Source organism: Lineus longissimus, chromosome 15 (assembly GCF_910592395.1).
Source record: "Lineus longissimus chromosome 15, tnLinLong1.2, whole genome shotgun sequence".
Classification (NCBI taxonomy): Eukaryota; Metazoa; Nemertea; class Pilidiophora; order Heteronemertea; family Lineidae; genus Lineus; species Lineus longissimus.
Genome location: NC_088322.1, coordinates 15,747,355 through 15,768,947, shown reverse-complemented (window position 1 = coordinate 15,768,947; position 21,593 = coordinate 15,747,355). Strand labels below are relative to the sequence as shown.

Genomic DNA, 21,593 nt, shown 5'->3' with positions numbered 1-21,593 from the left:
GATCCATGTCTGGTAGAGTCCGCAATGGGTAGCCTACATAGAGCTGAGACACGATCCATGTCGGGTAGAGTCTGCAATGGGTAGCCTACATAGAGCTGAGACACGATCCATGTCGGGTAGAGTCTGCAATGGGTAGCCTACATAGAGCTGAGACACGATCCATGTCTGGTAGAGTCCGCAATGGGTAGCCTACATAGAGCTGAGACACGATCCATGTAGAGTAGAGTCCGCAACGGGTAGCCTACATAGAGCTAAGACACGATCCATGTCGGGTAGAGTCCGCAATGGGTAGCCTACATAGAGCTGAGACACGATCCATGTCGGGTAGAGTCTGCAATGGGTAGCCAACATAGAACTAAGACACGATCCATGTCGGGTAGAGTCTGCAATGGGTAGCGAACATAGAACTAAGACATGATCCATGTCGGGTAGAGTCCGCAACGGGTAGCGAACATAGAACTAAGACACGATCCATGTCGGGTAGAGTCCGCAATGGGTAGCCAACATAGAGCTGAGACACGATCCATGTCGGGTAGAGTCTGCAATGGGTAGCCTACATAGAACTAAGACACGATCCATGTCGGGTAGAGTACGCAATGGGTAGCCTACATAGAGCTAAGACATGATCCATGTAGAGTAGAGTCTGCAATGGGTAGCCTACATAGAGCTGAGACACGATCCATGTCGGGTAGAGTCCGCAATGGGTAGCCTACATAGAGCTGAGACATGATCCATGTCGGGTAGAGTCTGCAATGGGTAGCGAATATAGAGCTAAGACACGATCCATTTAAGTATGCAATAGACAGGGTAACATGCACCTTCAAGAATTCCGATGGCGTTATCAGATAACCAAATTACCTCAGGATCATCTTAACGTGCTTTGACATTAAATGGCTCTTTGATCTTATTAAGGTTCTGATACTCCGAGTTGGCAATTGGGCCTATGAACATTTCTTTTAACCTCAGATCAGATTTGCTCTTTCCCAACTTCCAAGCTCAACTTTTTGACAGAATCCTTCAGACTCTATTGCTCTTCAGAGGCAACTTTCAAAACCTGACCGAACCTGCCTGAGATGTATATTCTCTGACACCTAAGCCTGGCTGCCACTTCACCCTCACATAGAAATATAAACTACATCTTGAAGTCGTTGATAGCCACCTCTCTCCCCTCCACCCACCAAGCTACAGGAACTATACCCCTGAGTCCCCAGAGAGCAATCACAGTCGGCCCCAAACATGACACTTTTTGGTGTTAGTTCAGAAAACCTCTACTTTCTGAATAATTCAGCAGGAAAGCAAATATTGGCACGAAAATGATACCTCTACATCCATGATGTGTTTGTCGATATTGCTCTTTATTCAGCCTCCTCGACAGCTGAATGTGATATTGCTTCGGGCTCAATGGCGCATGTCGACAATTCTTAGCCATTTTATTGGTGTGATTGAAGCCGCCCTTCTCATGGTCAAGTTTTGAATATAAATTTGTTGATGTTTCTCAACGTGGCAAGTGTATTGTGGGAAGGTCAGGTTGACGGAGGAGTATTGGCAGGAAACCAGGAGGAAATCGGCCAATGGAACTAGTCACGACATCATTAGTTATGTCTGGTATCGATTATTAACTCACGCAGTCTGAGATACTTCTGACACGCTTTCACCATATCACAATATTGAACTGAAAATTGATCTGAAATTAAACTCGATAGACATTCTATTTCGGATTTTGAGTGCTTAATTTTGTTGATAAAATGATTCAAACAGAAACATCCATTACAGATTTGTCAACCACAGATTTCTCCATTCATCTCACTTTGTCAATTGCAGGGAGCTCGTTACCAAGTCATGTGACTGGTTCTACCAGGATGTCAAACGACGATTCCGCCGCTTCGGAAGTGCAAAGGTGGTTCGCTCGCTCTTCAAAAGGAGGCCAGAATGTAAGCAAGATTTCAAAATATGCTTGTAAAGTCTCTGTGCTGATCATGTTGTGTGTGCCTCTGCCTCAGCATGCTTTGGTGCTGTTTGCATGTCAACATTTAGAGTTGTTGGTTCATACAGAGGGTGCTATTCTGAATGGAAGAATAATCAAATCCTGTCTGGGAATATGAAACTTTGAAAAATCAGCACAGCAAGGCAGATATTGCTAGTTTGTTGGTCGAGGAGAGGGGAGACAAAACACTTCTTTTGGCATCCTTCAGTCTGCAAATTGGCCAAAATTTGCATGAAGAACACACTGCTTTAGTGGCCACTTTCCAGCAATGACCGTGGCCAAGCCATCGCCAATCGTTCAGACAGTCAGCCGATCAATGAAACAAGTAATGAGAATTTCCAATCAATCGGTCAATAACTTACACTCGACTAGTTTCTAATGATCAGTGTGAGTTCTCTTGATCTCAGCTGTCAATCAAACTAATCACATCATCAATTAAATCATATGCTACTGGTTGGTTTACTTGATTGACTACTATTCAATTAACTGCTCAATTAAGAGTAGCAGTTAATTAGAAACCAACTTGTTGCCAAAAAAAGAAGAAAATGCTGTCCACGCATGACCCTACCCTTTAGTATTGCCTTGAGCCTGTTATCAAGTCTTCTTTCACAAAGATATATGATACTTAATTGAACATCTGGGACTGTCATTTAAATTATTCATAAAAGACTGGATCCTAATCCTGGAGTGCCGTCTTCATTGTATATAAATCATGTATGCTGTACATTTGCACGATTCAAAGATGTAGATCAAATGGCTGATTAGAAAAGTTTGAGTGGACTGAATATTTTACTTGTGTAAAGTGCACATTTCACTTTCACAATAGAAAGCTTTTGTATTGAGTTGGCATTGTCTTTAATAAAGCCAAAACAGATAAGGCTTAGTCATTTCTGTTAAGAGCCATGGGGTAGAGGTGGTGTTCCCAACAGATAGTTGGTTCAATACCTATCAGTATGCTAGGACTGCATAGTTGAGGTTCCATCCTTTGAAGAATGCTGGAGGCCGACATTGGCATTGATATGTTAGCTGAGCCATTATTGATCCAGTATTACACCCTTGATCGTGTTATACTTGAACTTGAAAAGGCACGAGCGATTCAGGTTACGTCAGGCAGAAGAAAAAGTCAATTGATTTCACGATCGATCTGATTGATGTTTACATCAAGTGCTGCCATCTATTTTAAATGAACAGGACTCAGATAAGACGTTGATCTAATTGATCTGTTTTGGTCTGATCGAGGTGAATGACACATGACATTTCATGCTTTTGGATTAAATTGGTATTTTAACGCTTTCATTCATATCGTCAGTATTGTAACTGCATCTGTCGCGTGTCGTCTGCTCTTCATTGTTGTTTACATCCTGCATCCTTGCATGTTTTTCAGCGGACAGCGAGGGCGACAGTGGTTACGACCCGTCTCTCTTCAGTTCCATGTCAAACACGACCAAGCGACGCTCTTCTGTTCAAGGTCTCTTTGAATCATTCAAAAATTTATACTCCGCTACGGGTCGCCAAGGTAGTTTTGCTTTTCGTTCATGTCCAGGAGTCAGTCTAACACAGATTATCATTGGTTGATATTTACGACTAACAACATTCTGTCTTCTTGGTGCCAAATTGAAGACACTAACAAAAATATAATGATAAAATGATACTTGGTGTTGACTAATAGATGTATTTCAGTAAATAATCTGTGAGGTTTTCAAAACTAAACGGCCATCTTTTCATTTCGCTCTCCAGCAGCTTTTCAATATTTTGCAATAAAAGAGCACTGATGTGCTTTCCCAGCATGCTCTTGATGAAATAGACACACTCCTGTCTTCTTCTTCAAAATATTAACCCTTTCCTCTACGTGTGGATTGCTTAAGAATCACAGCTGACTGATCAGTAAACAGACAACGTTTTGTAAACAATCATCGTAACACCTCCTTGCATGAACCTGGTAACTGAAGAGTTTCAATTTCAAATTCTAATTCCCTGTGGCGACGTTACCCAGAAGGCCCCAGTGCGTTTCACAAATGGAGACGGCGTATGTTTTATTCTTGATTGTTTACCTGTTCACCCTCTCATTACACGGTTATCAGGTCCAGGCATGCAAGGTGGCGTTTTCTCTACGACCTTCAAACGTTTAGGTTCTGAAAAAGCAAATAATGATGTCAAAGAGGAGCAAAAATGAACTTGCTGGTGTTATGGGAAAACTAGTCCCTCAATGGTGAAAGTCCTGACTTGGAACTGGGATAGATTTGCGGCTTAATAGTTTGCGGTTTTGTGAAATAGTTTTAATGATCAATGATTAGTGATTGTGATTTGCCTTTTCTGGTAGTGGCTGTGTTGCTTCCTGGCAGTGGTGCATGCATGCCTGCTTTCTAACTTGTTTTTCCCAATCACAAACGTTTCTTGTGTGTGCTGACCATTAATAAGGAGTCAACCATTTCTCCGTACAATATCTTTGTCTTGGCGGTAAACATAGTCATCAAGGTATGATGATGTCACACCTGATCGAGCACTGATGGCTACACCTTACCAACATTAAACAAACATTCCTCTCACATGTAGACCACACTCACGTAAGTGAAGTATTTGTCTGTCCTTAGAACGTTTGTGGCAAGTGACAGAGGAGTCTTTTCTGAACCAATTAGTTGAATTTCCTTGACAAGGACAATGGTTGAACACATGGTGCACCATGGTTGAACACGTGGTGGACCATGGTTGAATGCATGGTGGACCATGGTTGAACACATGGTGGACCATGGTTGAACACGTGGTGGACCATGGTTGAACACGTGGTGGACCATGGTTGAACACGTGGTGGACCATGGTTGAACACGTGGTGGACCATGGTTGAACATGTGGTGCACCATGGTTGAACACATGCTTCATAATGACAGCACCTGATCAAGAATATCAGACATGACATCTTTTTTCCATTTTCAGATGACGAGGCGAGTGACAGTGGACTTGGTGCTCAAAAACCTCACCACGAGTTGGACTCTATAGATGGCGCTGTGGGTATCGATCACACCAAGCAGTTACACTTGGAGCGCTACGACAAACAGCTCAACAGTATTCGAGACAAGGTGTATTACATGCTGAGGAAAAGGTTCGCTGACGACCATCTCAAGTTGAAAGGAATGAGACCCAGTAAGTCATCCAAGTGCTCCTCCCCTTGTATGTTACCCATGGTGGAGATTAGGGAGTGAGATGCCAACTCAAATTTTTGAATCGAGATGATTTTGAATGAAAGTGATCGATGTTTTAGGTGTCTTTGTCTGATTTATTGCAGATCATGGTCTCCTCCAATCATATCGGAAAGAAGTCAGTATTGACCTGACGAACCTCGCTCAGGCCTTGTATCTCGCCTATGAAAGTAAGTAGACACCAGATTATGTTTCATTGCTGTCAAGTGTCAATAAATGAGAAATTCCTGTTGTAGTAGGACTCTGGTCATCTTGTAAACTTGCATGTCATCTTGTAAACTTGATGACGCAGAAGCACAAAGGTGTTATCTCTGGAATGCTTGACTTTCATGAACTGCCTCTATTTCCAGACCACCCCTCCGACGAGCACAAGGAAATCAACAAATTGGTCCAGGACACTCTGGTGAAACGGGTGGAATCGTTTGTAGGACACCCTGTAGTGGTGACATTGGTGAGTTCATTTACATGGAATGTCTCGATAATTCAAAAGTGAACACATGTCTGCCACTTTCGTCCAAGGCCCAATCATAGTCTTGTGCTCAAAAATCATATTTTTGAAGTAATAAGCTTCTTGCACAGGCCTATTGGTGGGGTGCCTGTCATCGTTTATGATGACCTTGATTGTGACATGTGTCCTGTGCCAGAAGTTCATTGGCCCTGAAAAGTGATTTTTGAGCACTGTCGATCAATTGTGATCTCACAAGTCCTCACTATCATTCCAGCCAAACAATGTTGACGAGGATGACAGCGCAGCGACTGATGACGATGACTCTCTGTGTGACGATCATCCGTTCGAGGACCAGCTCGCAGACCACATCATCGCACAGGTAGGACAATGATTTAAGTTGTAACAGGAGTTCTGATTGGTCGAAGGCTGTCCAAGTCTTGAGCCAGGCAGGAGTTGCTTCTAAGTGAAGAACACAAGCTATCTTTTGTTATCATTTTATTCCACTACCTGTATCTCAAGGACAAAATGCTTGAAACTTGCATGGATGGCACAATGGCCCAAAAAATTGAATATGGTCAAAGAAGACAATGGATTGACCTTGAGCAAATTAAATGTCCAATGTCTTTTGTAAGAAGGATATTATTGATTATAAAGAGTATGTTAAGCCTGTTTCTAACTCGGAGTAAAAGTCTTGAGCACTTTGTTCCTGTACATCAGCATCTCCTCCTCACCACCGCTTGGAAGAACTCTTCTCTTAGTGAAGGGATAAAACTCCTCCAATTCCGAGCACGGAATTGTTTTCTGCATATTGAACAGTTCCTCGGTCTTATGGCTCATTTCAGCTGACATACAATCGTCTAAAATGGTCGTCTTCTCCAAGACGGCTGAGGTATTTCTTGGTGCATAAAGCATGAGGTTTTCAAACGGTCGTCGTGACAATGGGAACACGTCAGATTTCTTGTAAACGTTATCACTATAAAACGTAATCTCATCCCAAATGTGCGTGGAATTCTCACGAAAGAAAAACATATCGACGTACGGCCATTTCCATGGTTTACTCGGCACGTGCTCCCGATTGTGCGAATTCAGCCAGAATTTCCACTGTCGGATAAAGTGCTTCCATTCGAGCCCATACTCAGGCCGTTGTTTCAGCAGTGCACGCCTGATTCGTAGCTTGTCGGTGGCATTCATCATAATGTCAAGGTCATCATCCCACATAATCATCCCCATGTGACGGTAGGAACCCAGCAACGTGCCACCATACATGAAATACGGGATTTTCTCCCGTTCAAGGATATCAACAAACGTGGTCAATGTTTTCAAAGTGTCAAACCTGTCTTGGTATTTACAGACAATAGGTCTGTAGTAGACCTGTAGGTGGCGTAGTTGTTTAAGCATGGCGTGGTGCCAAGACATCTTCGTGATCATACTGTTGGTACGTTGCAAGAGAACACTGATACAGTCACGCTCGTGGCGGTGGTTGAATATCTGTAACGGGACCATCCATTTTGATTGTGTTAGAATGAGAATAATGGCTAATGACGACACGATCGCAATGATCTTTATAAAGTTTTTCATCTGCCTCAGGTGCATTGTGGGAATGGCCACCTCAGCTTGCCACATCTGGGATGTTGTTGAGTTCGTTACTGGCTTTTGATTTCAGGCTCATTTCTGAAAAATAGATAACATTGATGATTGAGTTGAGGAATTGGTAACATTTGGCCAAGTTGAGTCTTTCCTCTGAGCAGAATAAGTGTATATAGTTGTCGATTCCACTATTGACCTGGTTTGCTATACCCTTACAGCCAATACATGCAGGCAGCTTTAATAGGTCATTAAGCTGAAATTGATTGGTTAACTACTATGAGATCGGGTTAAGTGCATCAAGCTATACCCAATGTAGGTTGAAGCTCTCATACCGCTTATCAAATTAGATGCACGAGAAGTGATACAGTTGGGAATGGCCACATAGCAGGGTGCAGATGCTTAGAGTTGCAACCAGCATCGTGCATGAGGCAGTTACATTAGTTGCTAGCTTTGGGAACACACAGCATACCTACATGTATAGCCTTACAAAGCTGGCAATCTCTTCATTCTCGGCAATTGCTGTCAGAAATTACAGAAAGTTAGCAGTTGGCTTACTGAGCTAGTAATGGGTTACATAACGTGTCAACTGCTACATTACTGCTACTAGAGAGCCAACTGCAGCTAGCTAGTGACCTTATCGGTTGCATTGGCTAAATTTGATAAATATAATTCAATATAGTCAGATAGTCAGTTAACACAACTGTACCCTAATCTACTTTACGAGACTATATCTGCAGCTAGCAAGCCCACGGCTTCCGATACACAAGATAGAGAGCTAACACAGGCACACAGGGTCGTAGTATCAGCTATCAGCAACACTGCCAACAGTCTCGTAATCCAACCATCCCCTTATTTACACTCTCAATAACAGTCACATAATCTAAACATCCCCAACTAGAGGCAAGCTGTAGCTGGCAACCTCACAGCATCCATTAAGACGATGCCAGGTACAGACAGTCACACATATATAATAGACGAATTGATGATAGCAGTCTGTAAGATTGATACTCACCCTCATCAGATGCTGGGAGAATGACTCTGTACCAATGAGGTAACATGACTAGGCCTACTCACCACATGAAGCTGGTCTTTTAAGCATACTGCCATTGTCTCCAAATTGTATGATATAGGCGAACAACATGATAGCACAGCCATCCACTGCTGGCATGACTAGTCTAGAGTGGCCTCATTTTGAGGCTGCACAGTGTGAGAGGTAGCTTCCTAATGGCATCTGGGATGATGGTTTGTGGTTAGGGGCCATCTCAAAAGTCTTCCCCAAGGTAAGCAGCTAGGTGCTGATAATAGTTGGGTAAAGCCCATTATCATTGGTGACGTACAGTTCTTCAGGCATACACATGGAAACCAGTGGGAGCCTCAAGGGCTTTATGCTAATCGATGAAAATCTCTGAGAAACCTTAGTAATATGATGATGGCTGTTGCAATTCTCATTGCAACTCTCAATGATACATCTGCTTCACTCCCTGAGCTATTCATGGTGGCCCCAGTGAGAGTGAGACCCTTCCTGTGAATTATACAACTGGTTCTTTAATGGAAATATCACAGAAGATTACAATCAGGTGTTCATTCCCCAGTGAGATTCCAGGTAATCGTCAATATGAAAACATAATGAATCTCTCATGATGAGATGCCACTGATTAATTCCTCAATAAGGCGCTTCTAAATAAGTAAAACCTCCCTTAGCAGACACCTTGAATAGCTGGGCACCTTGAATAGCTGGACACCTTGAATAACTGGACACCTTGAATAGCTGGACACCTTGAATAGCTTGACACCTTGAATAGCTGGATACCTTGAATAGCTGGACACCTTGAATAGCTGGACACCTTGAATAGCTGGACACCTTGAATAGCTGGACACCAAGAAGAATTGAGCCAAATCTGATTGACAGCAAGAGGCCTCTTTGTGAACCACGACCAAAACCTTCTTGTTTTCAGCCGACTTATGATGTGTTGTTACGAACGAAAGGGTGTTTGTCCCTGTTCACAACCCCCTGCAAAATTGATAAGCTTATTAAGTTTATAAAATGACTTGCAATTTGGCTATCATTCAAGTGTTATTTCTTGTCTGAGATGAAGAAAACCCTGAAATTGTCTTTGAATTACCTCAGACAAATCCATTTGATTATTAGAACGAAGGGTGTTGCTGTTAGTCAGACTTGGTCCTTCTACCTTTAGTTATATCATTCATTGTTCACCTTTGAAGTATTAACATGTACCACAAGTTTGAAAAGTGGAGCGTACTCTTGATATTCCAAGAAGTACATTCTGCACATTGAACATAACGTGCCAGGGGCTTATGACTACATAATACAAACATGTACATAATACCTTGAAAAATAACTTTTCATACTTTAATAGGCTTTTTCGTTTTTTATTATGTGAAAAAGTGGAGGAATGCATTATGGGGTGTGAGAACTCTCATTGGTCGGCCCAAACCGTTTTCAGAGATCGTTCAGGATGGACGCTTCATGATCACACTCTGTCTTTGATTTTCTGTGAAAAGAGTAATGGATAGATGGATATGATTTTGAGGACTTTTGTGTAAGATGGGTGACTGTTAGTCGACTTGCTGGAGGGGGCACCTACAAAGGTTCTGTGGGCCCCCTCTGATACTAGATTCTATGATGAGTCATTCAGCCTGAGGTGTCATCGTGTGAATATTTTACTGGATGCTGTGTAATTAGTTTCGATGACGTATGACGAGCCGGACGCATTTCTGTATCTTTTAGAGTGGATCGGTCCTTGTATTTGGTTGGTAAGTTTAAAGGGGAAGCGGCCTCTTCAAACAAGATTTTCAGTTTTACAGAAGAATTGGCCTTTTCAAGCCAGCATTTGAGTTAAAAGTGGAAGTGAACTTTCCCATTATAAACAGAGAGCTACTGGTTGGGCTGGAAACTGCCTGTTCAGTGATTGATCAGTCTTATCACCTTTTAGATATTTGGCCCTTGGTATTTGGTCAGAATAGTCTGAAGAACCATTGTGACACACTGGGGTCCTCATGGCAAAGTCCCTTGAAGAAGCTCCAGACAAGGCTGCCTGTTATAAAGGCTGGCATTGTACTCCTTGGCGAAGATATGAATCACCAGAGCATGAACCCATAAGCTTGCCTAATCCCTTTTTGCCAATTCAGGCACCTTCCACAATTGACTAACAAACATTTGCCATTGTCAGGAAAAGAAAACAGTAATCAAGATTTGCTGATTGGATTAGTTCCTTTCATTAGTTTATATATGTAGTTGTTAATTGTAAATCTGAGGAAAAGTTGTTTTGAGTATTATTGATTGATTAATAACATTCTGTTAACCCATTGTGACCTGGCTCTTCACTACACATACAACGTATGAAATACTCGTGGACCTGTCGGATGAGACTGAAAGCTGTGGTCCCTTGTATCTGAGTGCCTATGCCAGGGCAAGTAAAAGATTCTGCATAGGTTGACAGTAGCCTGGAGTGGACTCCATACCTCAGGCACAAAAATCCAATAGGGTTACAATGCCGGTGTTGATATGATGATGATATGATAATGGATCAATCGAAACGAGCGAAATCTGTCACCTGTGGCACCCAGGCTGTTGACAAGGATTACCTAATACGGCAGGATGTCTCATGCACTGAGTAATTCACACTATTTGAGATTGCCGGCTTCCCAACGTGGTAAAATGGATCCCTGAGCCTCAACGGGCCAATACACCAGCTTCTTCATTTCCTCCCATGGTTGGCCCAAATAACATTACAGGTGCCTAGCTGGGCACTGGCCAGGGGTCGAATTCTTCCTGCGTAACACAGAGTTTTGTTTCAATGACTGACTCACCAGATGGAGTTCTGTTTCTTCTGCAGTCAGTCGGCCCGTGGGCATGGGTGCATTCGGTGAGTGAGGGATTGGGCAGTTCTGTTGGGCCCTGGTTGTAGAGTCAGTCGGCCCATGGGCATGGGTGCATTCGGTGAGTGAAGGATTGGACAGTTCTGTTGGGCCCTGGTTGTAGAGTCAGTCGGCCCATGGGCATGGAGTCGGTGAGTGAAGGATTGGGCAGTTATGTTGGGCCCTGGTTGTAGAGTCAGTCGGCCCATGGGCATGGGTGCATTCGGTGAGTGAAGGATTGGACAGTTCTGTTGGGCCCTGGTTGTAGAGTCAGTCGGCCCATGGGCATGGGTGCATTCGGTGAGTGAAGGATTGGGCAGTTCTGTTGGGCCCTGGTTGTAGAGTCAGTCGGCCCATGGGCATGGGTGCATTCGGTGAGTGAAGGATCAGGCTGTTCTGTTGGGCCCTGGTTGTAGAGTCAGTCGGCCCGTGGGCATGGGTGCATTCGGTGAGTGAAGGATTGGGCAGTTCTGTTGGGCCCTGGTTGTAGAGTCAGTCGGCCCGTGGGCATGGGTGCATTCGGTGGGTGAAGGATTGGGCAGTTCTGTTGGGCCATATTGTAGCTGTAATGATAACTTGTCTTGGGAGCTTTTATATTCAACAAGATCAGGCATATTCCACAATATGTCTTCATTATCGCAATTGATTTAATAAGAGTGGTATCTTTTGTCCATTTTCAGATTTTGGATAGTTTCAAGTCGGAGAACGAAAATGGACACGAACCCATCATCAGTGCCAACAGACATCGCCCTGCACCGATTAAAGAAGGGAGTCATGAGTCTCTCGATGCCGAAAGTGAAATTCGGGGGAATCTGAATGGGACTTTAGACTCGGAAGATGAGGATGTGTTTCAGAATTCCATCCATCGGTCGGACAGTAACCGTGTGAATCCGTTGATGAGCCCGCGTCATACATATTCTAAGTTTCTCTCCCTGGGGTCGCCACTGCCTAGTTTTAGCGATGTTCAGTCCCCACTCGGTAAACGGGAAATTGATCCTGACGATTTGGCGGCCATTGAACAAAACAGTGACGATTTTGAAAATATCCCAGATTACGACGATGACGATGATATCAATTATCTGGAGCGACCAAATTCTGTGCATGATGGGAATAATTGGACGCTGTCGTTAAAGGATGAGTCCGGGGACAAGGTTGAAAACATGGAATATCAGGAATGGGTGAAAAATATTCGGCGGCCGAGCTCAGCAAGTTTTACGACGAAACCGATCAACAGTATTGTGAATACCACGCAGGAGTTTGGACGAGTTTCACCTATGATTGGAAACAGGTAATTATTGATCAATTGGCAGGTTGTTTTCAAAAGTTTGTGCTCATGGGCAATGAGATTATGAGTGCTTTTGATCCGTCTGACGTGCGGATTTCCGACTACTGTTTTCACCAATGCTCTCTGTTGTCCAGAGTTCTGGGGCTTACTTGTTGATTCCTGATAAAATGTCATGTAATCAAAGAAGTTCACTTTGCATCTAATGAATGTTGCAGGGAGGTTGACGATCTCACCGACTCGTCCATCTGTAGTGATGATGATGATGATGAAGTAGCTGAGGTGACGCAGCCTGGCGACATATCCATGGAAAGTCGGGAAATTGCTGAAATCACCAAAAATATGAGTCCAATGCTGAATGCTCCGGTGGCGAATGTTCCAGTTGAGGTTTGCCAGCCTGATGTCCCGAAGACAGAGGCAGCCATCGAGGCATGCACGGACCCGAGGTTTGAGATGAAGCCAATGGATCTGGTGGTGCCTGATGGTGAACATGCCCAGTTGAGGTGTCGATTGACAGGGACGGACCCCATTGGTGAGTCATCTGCATTCACTTTGAGGGCACTCAGTGTGCAACTACAGTTAGGTCATTGGCCCAGTGGCGCCATCTTTAACTTCTATTCTAACTCTTTATCACTGGCCTATTAGTCGTGATCTGTAGCTTGCCCAGGCATGGGGATCACATACAAGGTATCTCAGTTGTGGTAATCATAGTAAAGTCATTTGCCCAAGGTCTCAAGCAGTGTGTCAGTGTATCTCATAGGTTAATAAGGGTCCTTTATCAAGAGGACAAGAAACTAAAGTAAACTGTCATTTTATCTAAAAAAGCATGTTTATTGACACACCCTGTATGCTATATTTCAGATGTTTTCTGGTACCGTGAGAACAAGAAGGACATTGACCAATTGGAAGACGATGACAAGTATGAGATGATGCGTGATGGCAACCAATATACGCTCACCATTTACAACACGACCGACAAGGATGCTGGTGGTTATATTTGCATCGGTGTCAATGGAGAAGGCCAGTGTAGCTGTACCACGAAACTCAGTCTTAAAGGTAAAGTCTTATCAGATCGTCTCTTCACCCTTGTTTGTGTGAAATCGACTTGCCCTGCATGCAGCCCCCGCTCTTTTTAAATAGGCCTTGATTTGCCCCCAAATGATGTTCGGTAGGAGGACTAGTATTCACCAATATCTTTTTACTCCACAGAAAACTCCCTGGAAAAAAAACCTCCCCAGTTCCTGAAGCAGCTTGAAGATGTCGAGGTCATTGAAGGTCAAGGCGTAAGGTTCATGGTCAAGGTCAAAGGTTACCCCGTACCCAGGGTCTCGTGGTTCCGTGACGGCAGACGCATCAAGTCAAACGCTGAATACCAGCTCCAACAGTTTGGTAACCGTGGTTACATCTTGACCATCGACAACGTCACATTGGATAATGACGCTGAATATAAAGTGATAGCTCAGAATTGTCTCGGAAGGATAATGTGCGACGCCCAACTTTTAGTTGAGCCAAAACCGAAAGGTGCGTTGACGCGACGTTATCGGGGGTCTGTTGATTATATAGTGTGAGAGAAATGCCGAAAGTCATGAAATAATTTTTCGCCTAAATTTTTTTTTCCCCATTTTCCCTATATGCGAATTCTGCCTCCTTTTGACAGAGAGGGTCACATTTGTGAAGATATCTATAAAACTATACATGTATTTTGGCCTAAGACCCCCTGGCAAATAAGGCATCACCTCATTACTTTTGTTGTTTTCATGTATCATCACATTGAACATGAAAATGACTGGAGACCTTGGAATTATGCAAATAATGCCATAAAGTGTTAAATTGGTGAGTTGTGTCTACGTGTTGGGTTGTGGCTCACCCTATTGCATCTTGGGTAATCTCATGATTTGAGTGGGAAACCTTTGGTTCCTGGAGATGATTCCTTTCCTGTCCTGTTATCTTACAAGCTGTTATTCCTCTGATGACGTAGGGCATGAAAAGGGTGTTTGAAATTCTAGTACAGTCTCTTTGGGGAACCACAGAAAAGTCTTGAAGTTGGTGTCTCAATCCAAACTCCAGAAGCGAAGTTTAATGGTGAGGGTGAGGGGGGGGGGGGCGAAGAGCTGTCCCCATCTCAATCCACCTCTGTAACTTACGCGATTCCGTTCAAAGTCATTTACAATTCAAATATTCTTATGATTTCAGTGCGAACTCATTCTGGATCTGACAACTAATGTGACGATTTTTCATAGCTTTTTATACTTTTGTCATAAAGTGATTATTAGAACTATGGATTCTTACAGATTTTAGGGACTTTGCATACTTCATTTGAATCAAAATATGCTTTTTTTTATTGAAAACCAGCCAATGTTTTATCCATCTCTAAACCGCTCCGTTTGGTCAGGTCTTATAAACTGGTTGCTGGTTATTTGCTATATTTAGTGGAATTGGGTCTGCGTTTATTTTCAAACACAATAGGGGTCGGGTTCCTCTTGGCCATGGGGATGGTTTTCTGATATTGGATAAAAACAGGCAAATGTGTAACTAACACACATTCTACAAAAACTGTATGAATGAAAAGAAAAGATGTAGAAGGGATAAGAAGTTGTTCCGTCATTCCCCGCTTCCCCTTCCATTTACCTGATTAACTGCAAATGCGACAAGCGTACAAGCGCAACTATTTGGGAACGATATTACATATGTTTGAAATCATTTCATTGTTGAATTCAGACTGTGTCTGGTAACTAATGGATGCACTCATTCAAAAGCCAAGTAAAGATATTGAGAATGGGTATGTAAACTTCATCAGTGTGAGGGATGTTGATGCACTTTACCTTTAAAGTGCTGTTGTCATACTAATCCACATGCCCTCTGGTTTCAGCTCCCCCCAAGTCCCGACTGAACCTCCCCCTTAAGCAAACCACCCCCAAAGACAGGTCAGCTACACACTTGGACAACCTATCACAAAAGGTAACCATGACACGGCGCAGAGTTTCTGGAACCGCTGAGGATATCCTCTCCTCTGCAAACAAGGTGAGAAAGAACTGGGTGTAGAGAATTCCATAAAATCGTAGCATGAGGTATGGCAGTATCAAGACCGTGACGATCCGTATATCACTCCATTTTTTTAAAGAAGAATATTTGGGCTGAATCCAAATGTGAATGTCTTTGTGGTAGCAGAATACTCTCATGGATGATATGAATAAAGGCTAGCAAATGCTTTTACTTCAATTTTGTACAGAAAGGCCAAGTGTAAATGTACATGGAGTTTTAGATAAAAGCATTTACTAGTCTTTATTCATATCACCCATGGTCTTATAAACTTGTTGTCATTTATAAACCTGCCTTATAAATCTCTTGTGTTGTACTTTGATTTCATACTTTTTTCAATGAAAAAATATCTTCTGTGATGGTTTCACCTTGACCTTTTGACCTAGAAAACAAATTACCTTGAACTTGCATCATATGATAACATCTGACCATGACCTTCAGATCTCGAGCATCGATGAAGACCTACATGAAATGGACAGACGCCTGAACAACTTGGAAGCTGAGGTTACCATGACGATGGATGACGACAACACTACGCCACCTTGTGTTAGAAGAAATAACTGTGAAGAAGCAATAATCGGAGAATATCACGCAAAGGTTAGCATAACGTATCTTATCGTATTTTCGTCTGCAGTTAAAATTGAAAAGTAGCCTAAAACATGAACATTTCTAAACATATTTTTTCAGAAAAAAGCAGCTGGCGAGATGAGAAAGGTGACATCGTCGGCTCTCAACTGCCTGTCACGAGCCGAGCGCATCATAGCAGCTCAGCAAGAATCCCTGCCTGTCAAACGTAAACAATCAATCAGCCGAGGACGGGAAGGATTGACGTTTTCTGATGACATTCAAAATATGAACGATCTTGATAAGTCAGATCGGCGGGACACAAAAAGGAAGTTGTCTGAGGAAGATGGCGAGCCTGTTTTGGATTTTCGATCGCCGCCGATTGATTCCCGACGCTACAGCCGCGGTTATGTCGGCGGCGGTCAAGCAGACGGCAAGAAACAAAACAAATGGGACATGACGCCGACAAGTTCTCTGCATGATCGCCGACGATCATCGACAAGACAGATGGCGCTAGCGGATGCAGAAGATGAGGTAAATATTTGTATCAGGTGACCATTGTTTGTATCTGTTGTAACCGTGGTTACTGTTCAGTCTTCTGCTATCTTGTCTGTTTGCTAAGAATGTCTTCTGTTTGGCTGCATGTTGTCAATTTGTAAAAAAAAAGTGTCCAACTTCCAAGTTCCCACTATTTTGCATAACCCAATTGAAATGTTAAAGATTACTTTCCTTGAAAATTATAGTCTACTGCTTACATTAGTACCCGCAGTGCTTATTATACTCAGTTTGTGTTGAAAAATTCACAGGGTGGTCCAAAAAAATGTCCCCAACAAATTTGAAATGTGTTGCAAATTAATTGGCCATTGTTCTTGGGCCACCCTGTAGCTTATTGATGTCTTTGTCCTTTGCTTACCTGTCCCTGTGTTCCTTTACCTTGCATGTCCAGCATCTTCACAAACGCCTCCATACATTGTTAGAAAAGTGCGACTCCAAGATCCCCGGTGGGAAAAATGTAAATATTTAAACATGTTATCTTCATCGCAAGAGTGAGCTTCATTTCTCTCAATCTCGAAACCTCACTTTTTGACGTTGCTTGCAGAAAGTGTGCTTATTTGCCATATACCAATCAAAAGGCTCTAAACTAGGGTCATTTTCAGTCAAATTCTGCTTTCGGTGAAATCTTTGATACGGCTTAACACTCAGCTTGTGTAAAGACAGCCCACAATTGGCTTTAATTGATCGAGGTAAGACTAAATGATTTGGTCTAATCTAATTGAATGCCATGATTGACACACATGTTCTTGATTGACAGATCTACATGGCTGCTGGTCAAGTGTTCTCATTGGAGGAGAAGATACAGATGCTCGAGTCAAAGGTGAACATGATCGACGAGACGACGGTTGGTGCTGACATGTCTATGTTGGAAGACGAGGTAGCGAGAGCCGTCGCTGGCGTCATGGGGAGTGATCGTCAGGTTCGTTCTTCATCACTCTCGTCAGCATTTAGTGTGTGCGATTCACTTGTTTAGGCCGAGTGACATCACCTTCAGCCGTCAACTATCATTTTACCAATCATCTTCCAGGTGGACAATGTCGAACAGCAAGTCGGCGAACTTAAGAAAATGTTCTCGCGCGAGTCTCTCCAATCACAGCATTCCACCCAATCAGAGGCTGAGTCCTTGGTCGATTCCGGTTGTGGGACAGGTGCGACGACACCGACAGACCTCATGTCACCTCGACCGTCCGACATCTATCAGATTGAGGAGGACATTGTGGAGTTGCCATCAGTGCGAGGATTGATGACCATGTTTAATTGTACCGCTCAGGTGGCTGATTCAGGATCTCCAGTAGCCAGGGTGAGTAAAGGCAGTTTCTTATTCAATTGCGTGGTTTGGGAAATGTTTGGACCTACTGTGGGTAAGCGTTTGACAGTGTTGGCCAAATCTATGTAAGTTAAGCCTTGCGTTTAGATAGCGACAGCTGGTCTACTGATAAACACATGATATTCTGGACTTAGATATGCCAATTTCACATTTGTTACAACATAGAGTCAAGTTTCATCTTGACACACCCTGTACCTGTTCTCACAATGCATTGCACATCTTTCAGCCTGACATACAAAAGGTCAGTGACTTGATTGTCCGGTGTTCTAACCCTCTGCAGCTTGACACTTCTGCCAGTTTGCTGTGTCTCCAACTTTCATCTAAACTGGTAGATCTATGTTTGTATTGAGAACAGCGTTTAATTGTCACATCAAAATACATATTGTAAAAGGCACAAAAATTTGACAGTTAACAGTAACCGATGTCCTGGTTTTACATGAATACAGTGACATTACATAAACACTGTTCCCAATCATGGATCTTGAGTGACATTTAGCTTTAGCACAGAAGAATGCTTGAACTCCCCTGACAATTTTGTGGGATTTCCATTGAATGGGCATTAATTGGTGGTAAAGGATTATTAGGTAAATGGGCTAATGATTGGTCACCTTTGTATTGAAGATTGCATGGGAATAACCATCGTGGGATGTAAGTAACAAATGGTGTTGTAGTGTATTCATTTTGGTTTGTTTTGTATTTTTGTGTTTGTTGATTTTGGTTACTTGGTTTTCATTGTGGCCATTTCCTTTGGGTGTAGATGGTATTTGATCATGATTCTTGCCTTTACTTTGGCAAACACCATGTTGGGTGAAAACCTCAGACAATGGTTGTTTCACAAAGAACTGGGGATTCAATCCATGCTGTGTCCTGTCTCAATGTCACCTTCAATCAGCTTGGTACCTTGGTTTGAGAACTTGAAGACCCCTCCAATGCCTTCCATTGTCTTTGTTAAATTAAATTACCATATTGTTGTCCCATGATGCTTACTTGGTCTGTTCCACCATGTTGAAGGATGAGGCAGCAACCCTTTGGTAAATTTGAAATCAATGGAGTAAAATTTGTTTTTTGCAGCTAAACTTCATTTGTTTGAAAATAGTAAGCATCTTAAATGTTGATATTTGCATCTTGATTCTGTTGGGAATGTTCTACCTTTCTGTCTGTCTATACATGTATGTCAAGCTGTGACCCAAACCCTGTATACACGGGAGCGTCCATTGACCTATACATGTATGTCAAGCTGTGACCCAAACCCTGTATACACAGGAGCGTCCATTGACCAATATATTCAAAGTCTCTTTCTCTTCCACAGGTCCGCAGCCTGACAGGTCGCGACTTCTCAAGCTCTGTCACCGAAAAGTATCGCAACAAAACTCCCTCTAGTGGCCAAAAAGGGCAACCAAGTGTGAGTAGGTCATCATCCTTTAACATCAAGGAGAGAGCGATGTCGCCGCTGGCTGTCAGGAAGTTTCCAGATTCGCAACAACTGGAGGCAACGACGCCAATAGGTGGCACTCACCCAAGGACGGCTGGTTCCACGACACAAGGTGCTTTCACTCCCCAAGCTCGTTCTTCCCCTCTTCCTCAGAAGAAACTGGCCTCAACTGAATCTTGTGTTTCGAGCGCAAGTGTAACGCTATCAGATCCTTCGGCTGCGCCAAAAATAAATGCATCTTTAGTAAATCTGAAAAGATTTTATGACTCTGGACGCGAGGTGTCACCAAGTTCACAAAACCCGCCAAAAATCAAACAACCGCTAGTCAATCGGAATCGTTCATATGACTCAACTGGGCACGAGGTTGTGACTTCCTCAAATCAGCCAATCAGAGCAACGGAGAGTTTTTCTACACTTGGATCACCGCGCAGGGCTAGGACGTCACAAGAGAAACAGGACTCGCACCCCAAATATGTGTTAAAATCCGACTCGGCATCTAGTCAGGGAGAGACAACACCTAAGTTACGGCGATCGTCGTCATCCAAAAAAATATCATCAAAAGCGGCATTTTGGGACAATCGAATTGTTGATAATGTCTCTTCAGATCGGGACATTTCTTTGGATCCAGAGGTTTTTGATGGACAATAAAGAAATCATGTATCTGCCATTATGTGTTAAGAAAATATGTCACACTTTTAATTCTTAATCAGTCCCTTGTTTTTATCAAGAATAGAAAGTAGGGCATGTTTCTCTTAACATATTGTAGTAGTCTTATGGCTTACAAATCAGACTTCAGCTGAATAAAGGGGCTGAAAGATGCTGTCTTAACAGGAGAGATGAATTCATTAAGGGATTTGCAGTTTAAATTTTAATCAATTCATGGGGTTGTTTAATTCCTATTGTTTTGTTCATTCTTGGACTTATTCATCACAGCTCTGTTGGAAATACACGTCATTCGTGCACTCTTCTAATAATGTATAACTTGTACGTGAGATTCCAACAGACGCGGTGTAAACAAATGATGTGACACGTGTCACTGTTTGTTACCTCTTGTCGTTGATCAGTGAGCCTGGTTTGGCCAATCAGATGACATCTTTTAGGTTTGTTTGATGCAGAATCATCGCCTTGATGGATGAGAGGGTTCTGATTGGTGAATCAGTCACCAGGGGGCCAAAACAGCTGCTTGAGGAAAGTTGCGAATGGTTTGGGTTTTGCGATGCTAAAGGTTAAGATGAATGTGCCTGATAACTGCACATCAGTTTGATAATGTCCACATTGTAAATATGGGTATATGGGATACAGAGGTATTGAGCCCTTAAGTGGGCAGATTTTGATTTCATTAATATCTAACAAACTTTTGTGGAAATATAAATATACCGTATCTTAATTAATTCAAAACTTGTATGAGAAGACAATGAAAAATGAAAATGGTAGGCCTTAATATTTATATATTCTTCTGAGAAGTTATTGAAGGGTTTGTCGACAAAGCTGTTGTTTTGATGTATGTGAAATGTCTGGCCTTTCGTCGAAGAGGAAAGAGGGACAAACCTCCTGATTGCAGTGAGATATTTGGTTAAAAATTATTTGCTTGAGATAATTAGTTAATTGATTCACAATGCAATATGATATGCTATTTAAATGAAATATTGTGATATTTAAAAGCTGATAATGTCTAATTTCAGCAATCCTCCAGGTTTTGTTGTTTCAAAAGTTGGACATTATTCATGACATTTCCTCAAATAAAACCAAGGCGGTGAATAGCATATCAATTTGTTGTTGTCTTTGAAAAAGGCCTGTACGCGTACAATGTCTTGCTGTGAAGGAGCGACTCTCAAGATTGAATGCTGCTAATTTGATGACTCAACAGGTGTCATATCATTCTGTTGACTGTACTAGTTGTCCTGATGCCGACACTTGAAGATGACATTGTCACAATCTGACAACTCTCCACATGGTTGAATGCACCAGCTGTCCTGAAGGTGCCACTCAAGATGACATTGTTACAACCTGATGACTCCACACATGTCACATCATCCTGTTGACTGTACTAACTGTCATGAAGGTGTCACTTGGAGAAACATAGTCACAACCTGAAGACTACATGTATGTCACAACCAGCTGGATGATGACTTGCCATCCTGCTAACGACACTGGCTCTCCTGAAGGTGTCATTTGGAGAAGACATTGTCACAACCTGATATCTCTACTCTTATGTCACATCATAGAGAGACATTTGCCAAGTGACCTGCCAAAGATCACACAGCAGATGACCAAACAATTCCTCCTTTGTAGATTTGACAAC

The 21,593-nt window shown here is 42.7% G+C and overlaps 2 protein-coding genes across 8 annotated transcripts in view; one reads left to right on the top strand and one right to left on the bottom strand.

The window, feature by feature from the left end:
• LOC135499610 (titin homolog) overlaps nt 1–21,060 on the top strand; it is a 43,557-nt gene extending 22,497 nt beyond the window's left edge. For 2 of the 6 annotated variants that reach the window (XM_064790481.1, XM_064790482.1), the window contains exons 4-21: nt 1,822–1,931; nt 3,369–3,452; nt 4,916–5,122; nt 5,265–5,348; nt 5,529–5,629; nt 5,901–6,005; nt 11,773–12,380; nt 12,593–12,906; nt 13,236–13,430; nt 13,584–13,895; nt 15,244–15,395; nt 15,855–16,010; nt 16,101–16,511; nt 16,924–16,989; nt 17,290–17,451; nt 17,560–17,832; nt 18,086–18,100; nt 19,169–21,060. In XM_064790481.1, coding sequence (XP_064646551.1) covers nt 1,822–1,931; nt 3,369–3,452; nt 4,916–5,122; nt 5,265–5,348; nt 5,529–5,629; nt 5,901–6,005; nt 11,773–12,380; nt 12,593–12,906; nt 13,236–13,430; nt 13,584–13,895; nt 15,244–15,395; nt 15,855–16,010; nt 16,101–16,511; nt 16,924–16,989; nt 17,290–17,451; nt 17,560–17,832; nt 18,086–18,100; nt 19,169–19,939 — 4,126 coding nt within the window. In that variant the 3' untranslated portion in view covers nt 19,940–21,060. Of the gene's footprint in view, nt 1–1,821; nt 1,932–3,368; nt 3,453–4,915; nt 5,123–5,264; nt 5,349–5,528; nt 5,630–5,900; nt 6,006–11,772; nt 12,381–12,592; nt 12,907–13,235; nt 13,431–13,583; nt 13,896–15,243; nt 15,396–15,854; nt 16,011–16,100; nt 16,512–16,923; nt 16,990–17,289; nt 17,452–17,559; nt 17,833–18,085; nt 18,101–18,480; nt 18,508–19,168 lie in introns of all 6 variants that reach the window. The other 4 variants (XM_064790486.1, XM_064790485.1, XM_064790484.1 and 1 more) reach the window with 4 other exon arrangements.
• On the bottom strand, nt 6,133–8,407 carry LOC135499795 (uncharacterized). 2 transcript variants are annotated; one of them, XM_064790752.1, is made up of 2 exons: nt 8,288–8,407; nt 6,133–7,297 (listed from the first exon to the last, which is right to left on the bottom strand). In XM_064790752.1, exon 2 carries the CDS (start codon nt 7,247–7,249, stop codon nt 6,299–6,301), a length of 951 nt encoding a protein of 316 aa, XP_064646822.1. In that variant the 5' UTR covers nt 7,250–7,297; nt 8,288–8,407; the 3' UTR covers nt 6,133–6,298. The 2 variants fall into 2 exon arrangements, with proteins under 2 accessions (XP_064646822.1, XP_064646821.1); XM_064790751.1 differs by lacking the exon at nt 8,288–8,407 and adding an exon at nt 8,226–8,259.
• Nucleotides 21,061–21,593: the final 533 nt, after the last annotated feature.

Excerpts from the sequence above, each read along its gene's own strand:
- LOC135499795 (XM_064790752.1), bottom strand. The coding sequence starts at position 7,249 with ATGTGGCAAGCTGAGGTGGCCATTCCCACAATGCACCTGAGGCAGATG.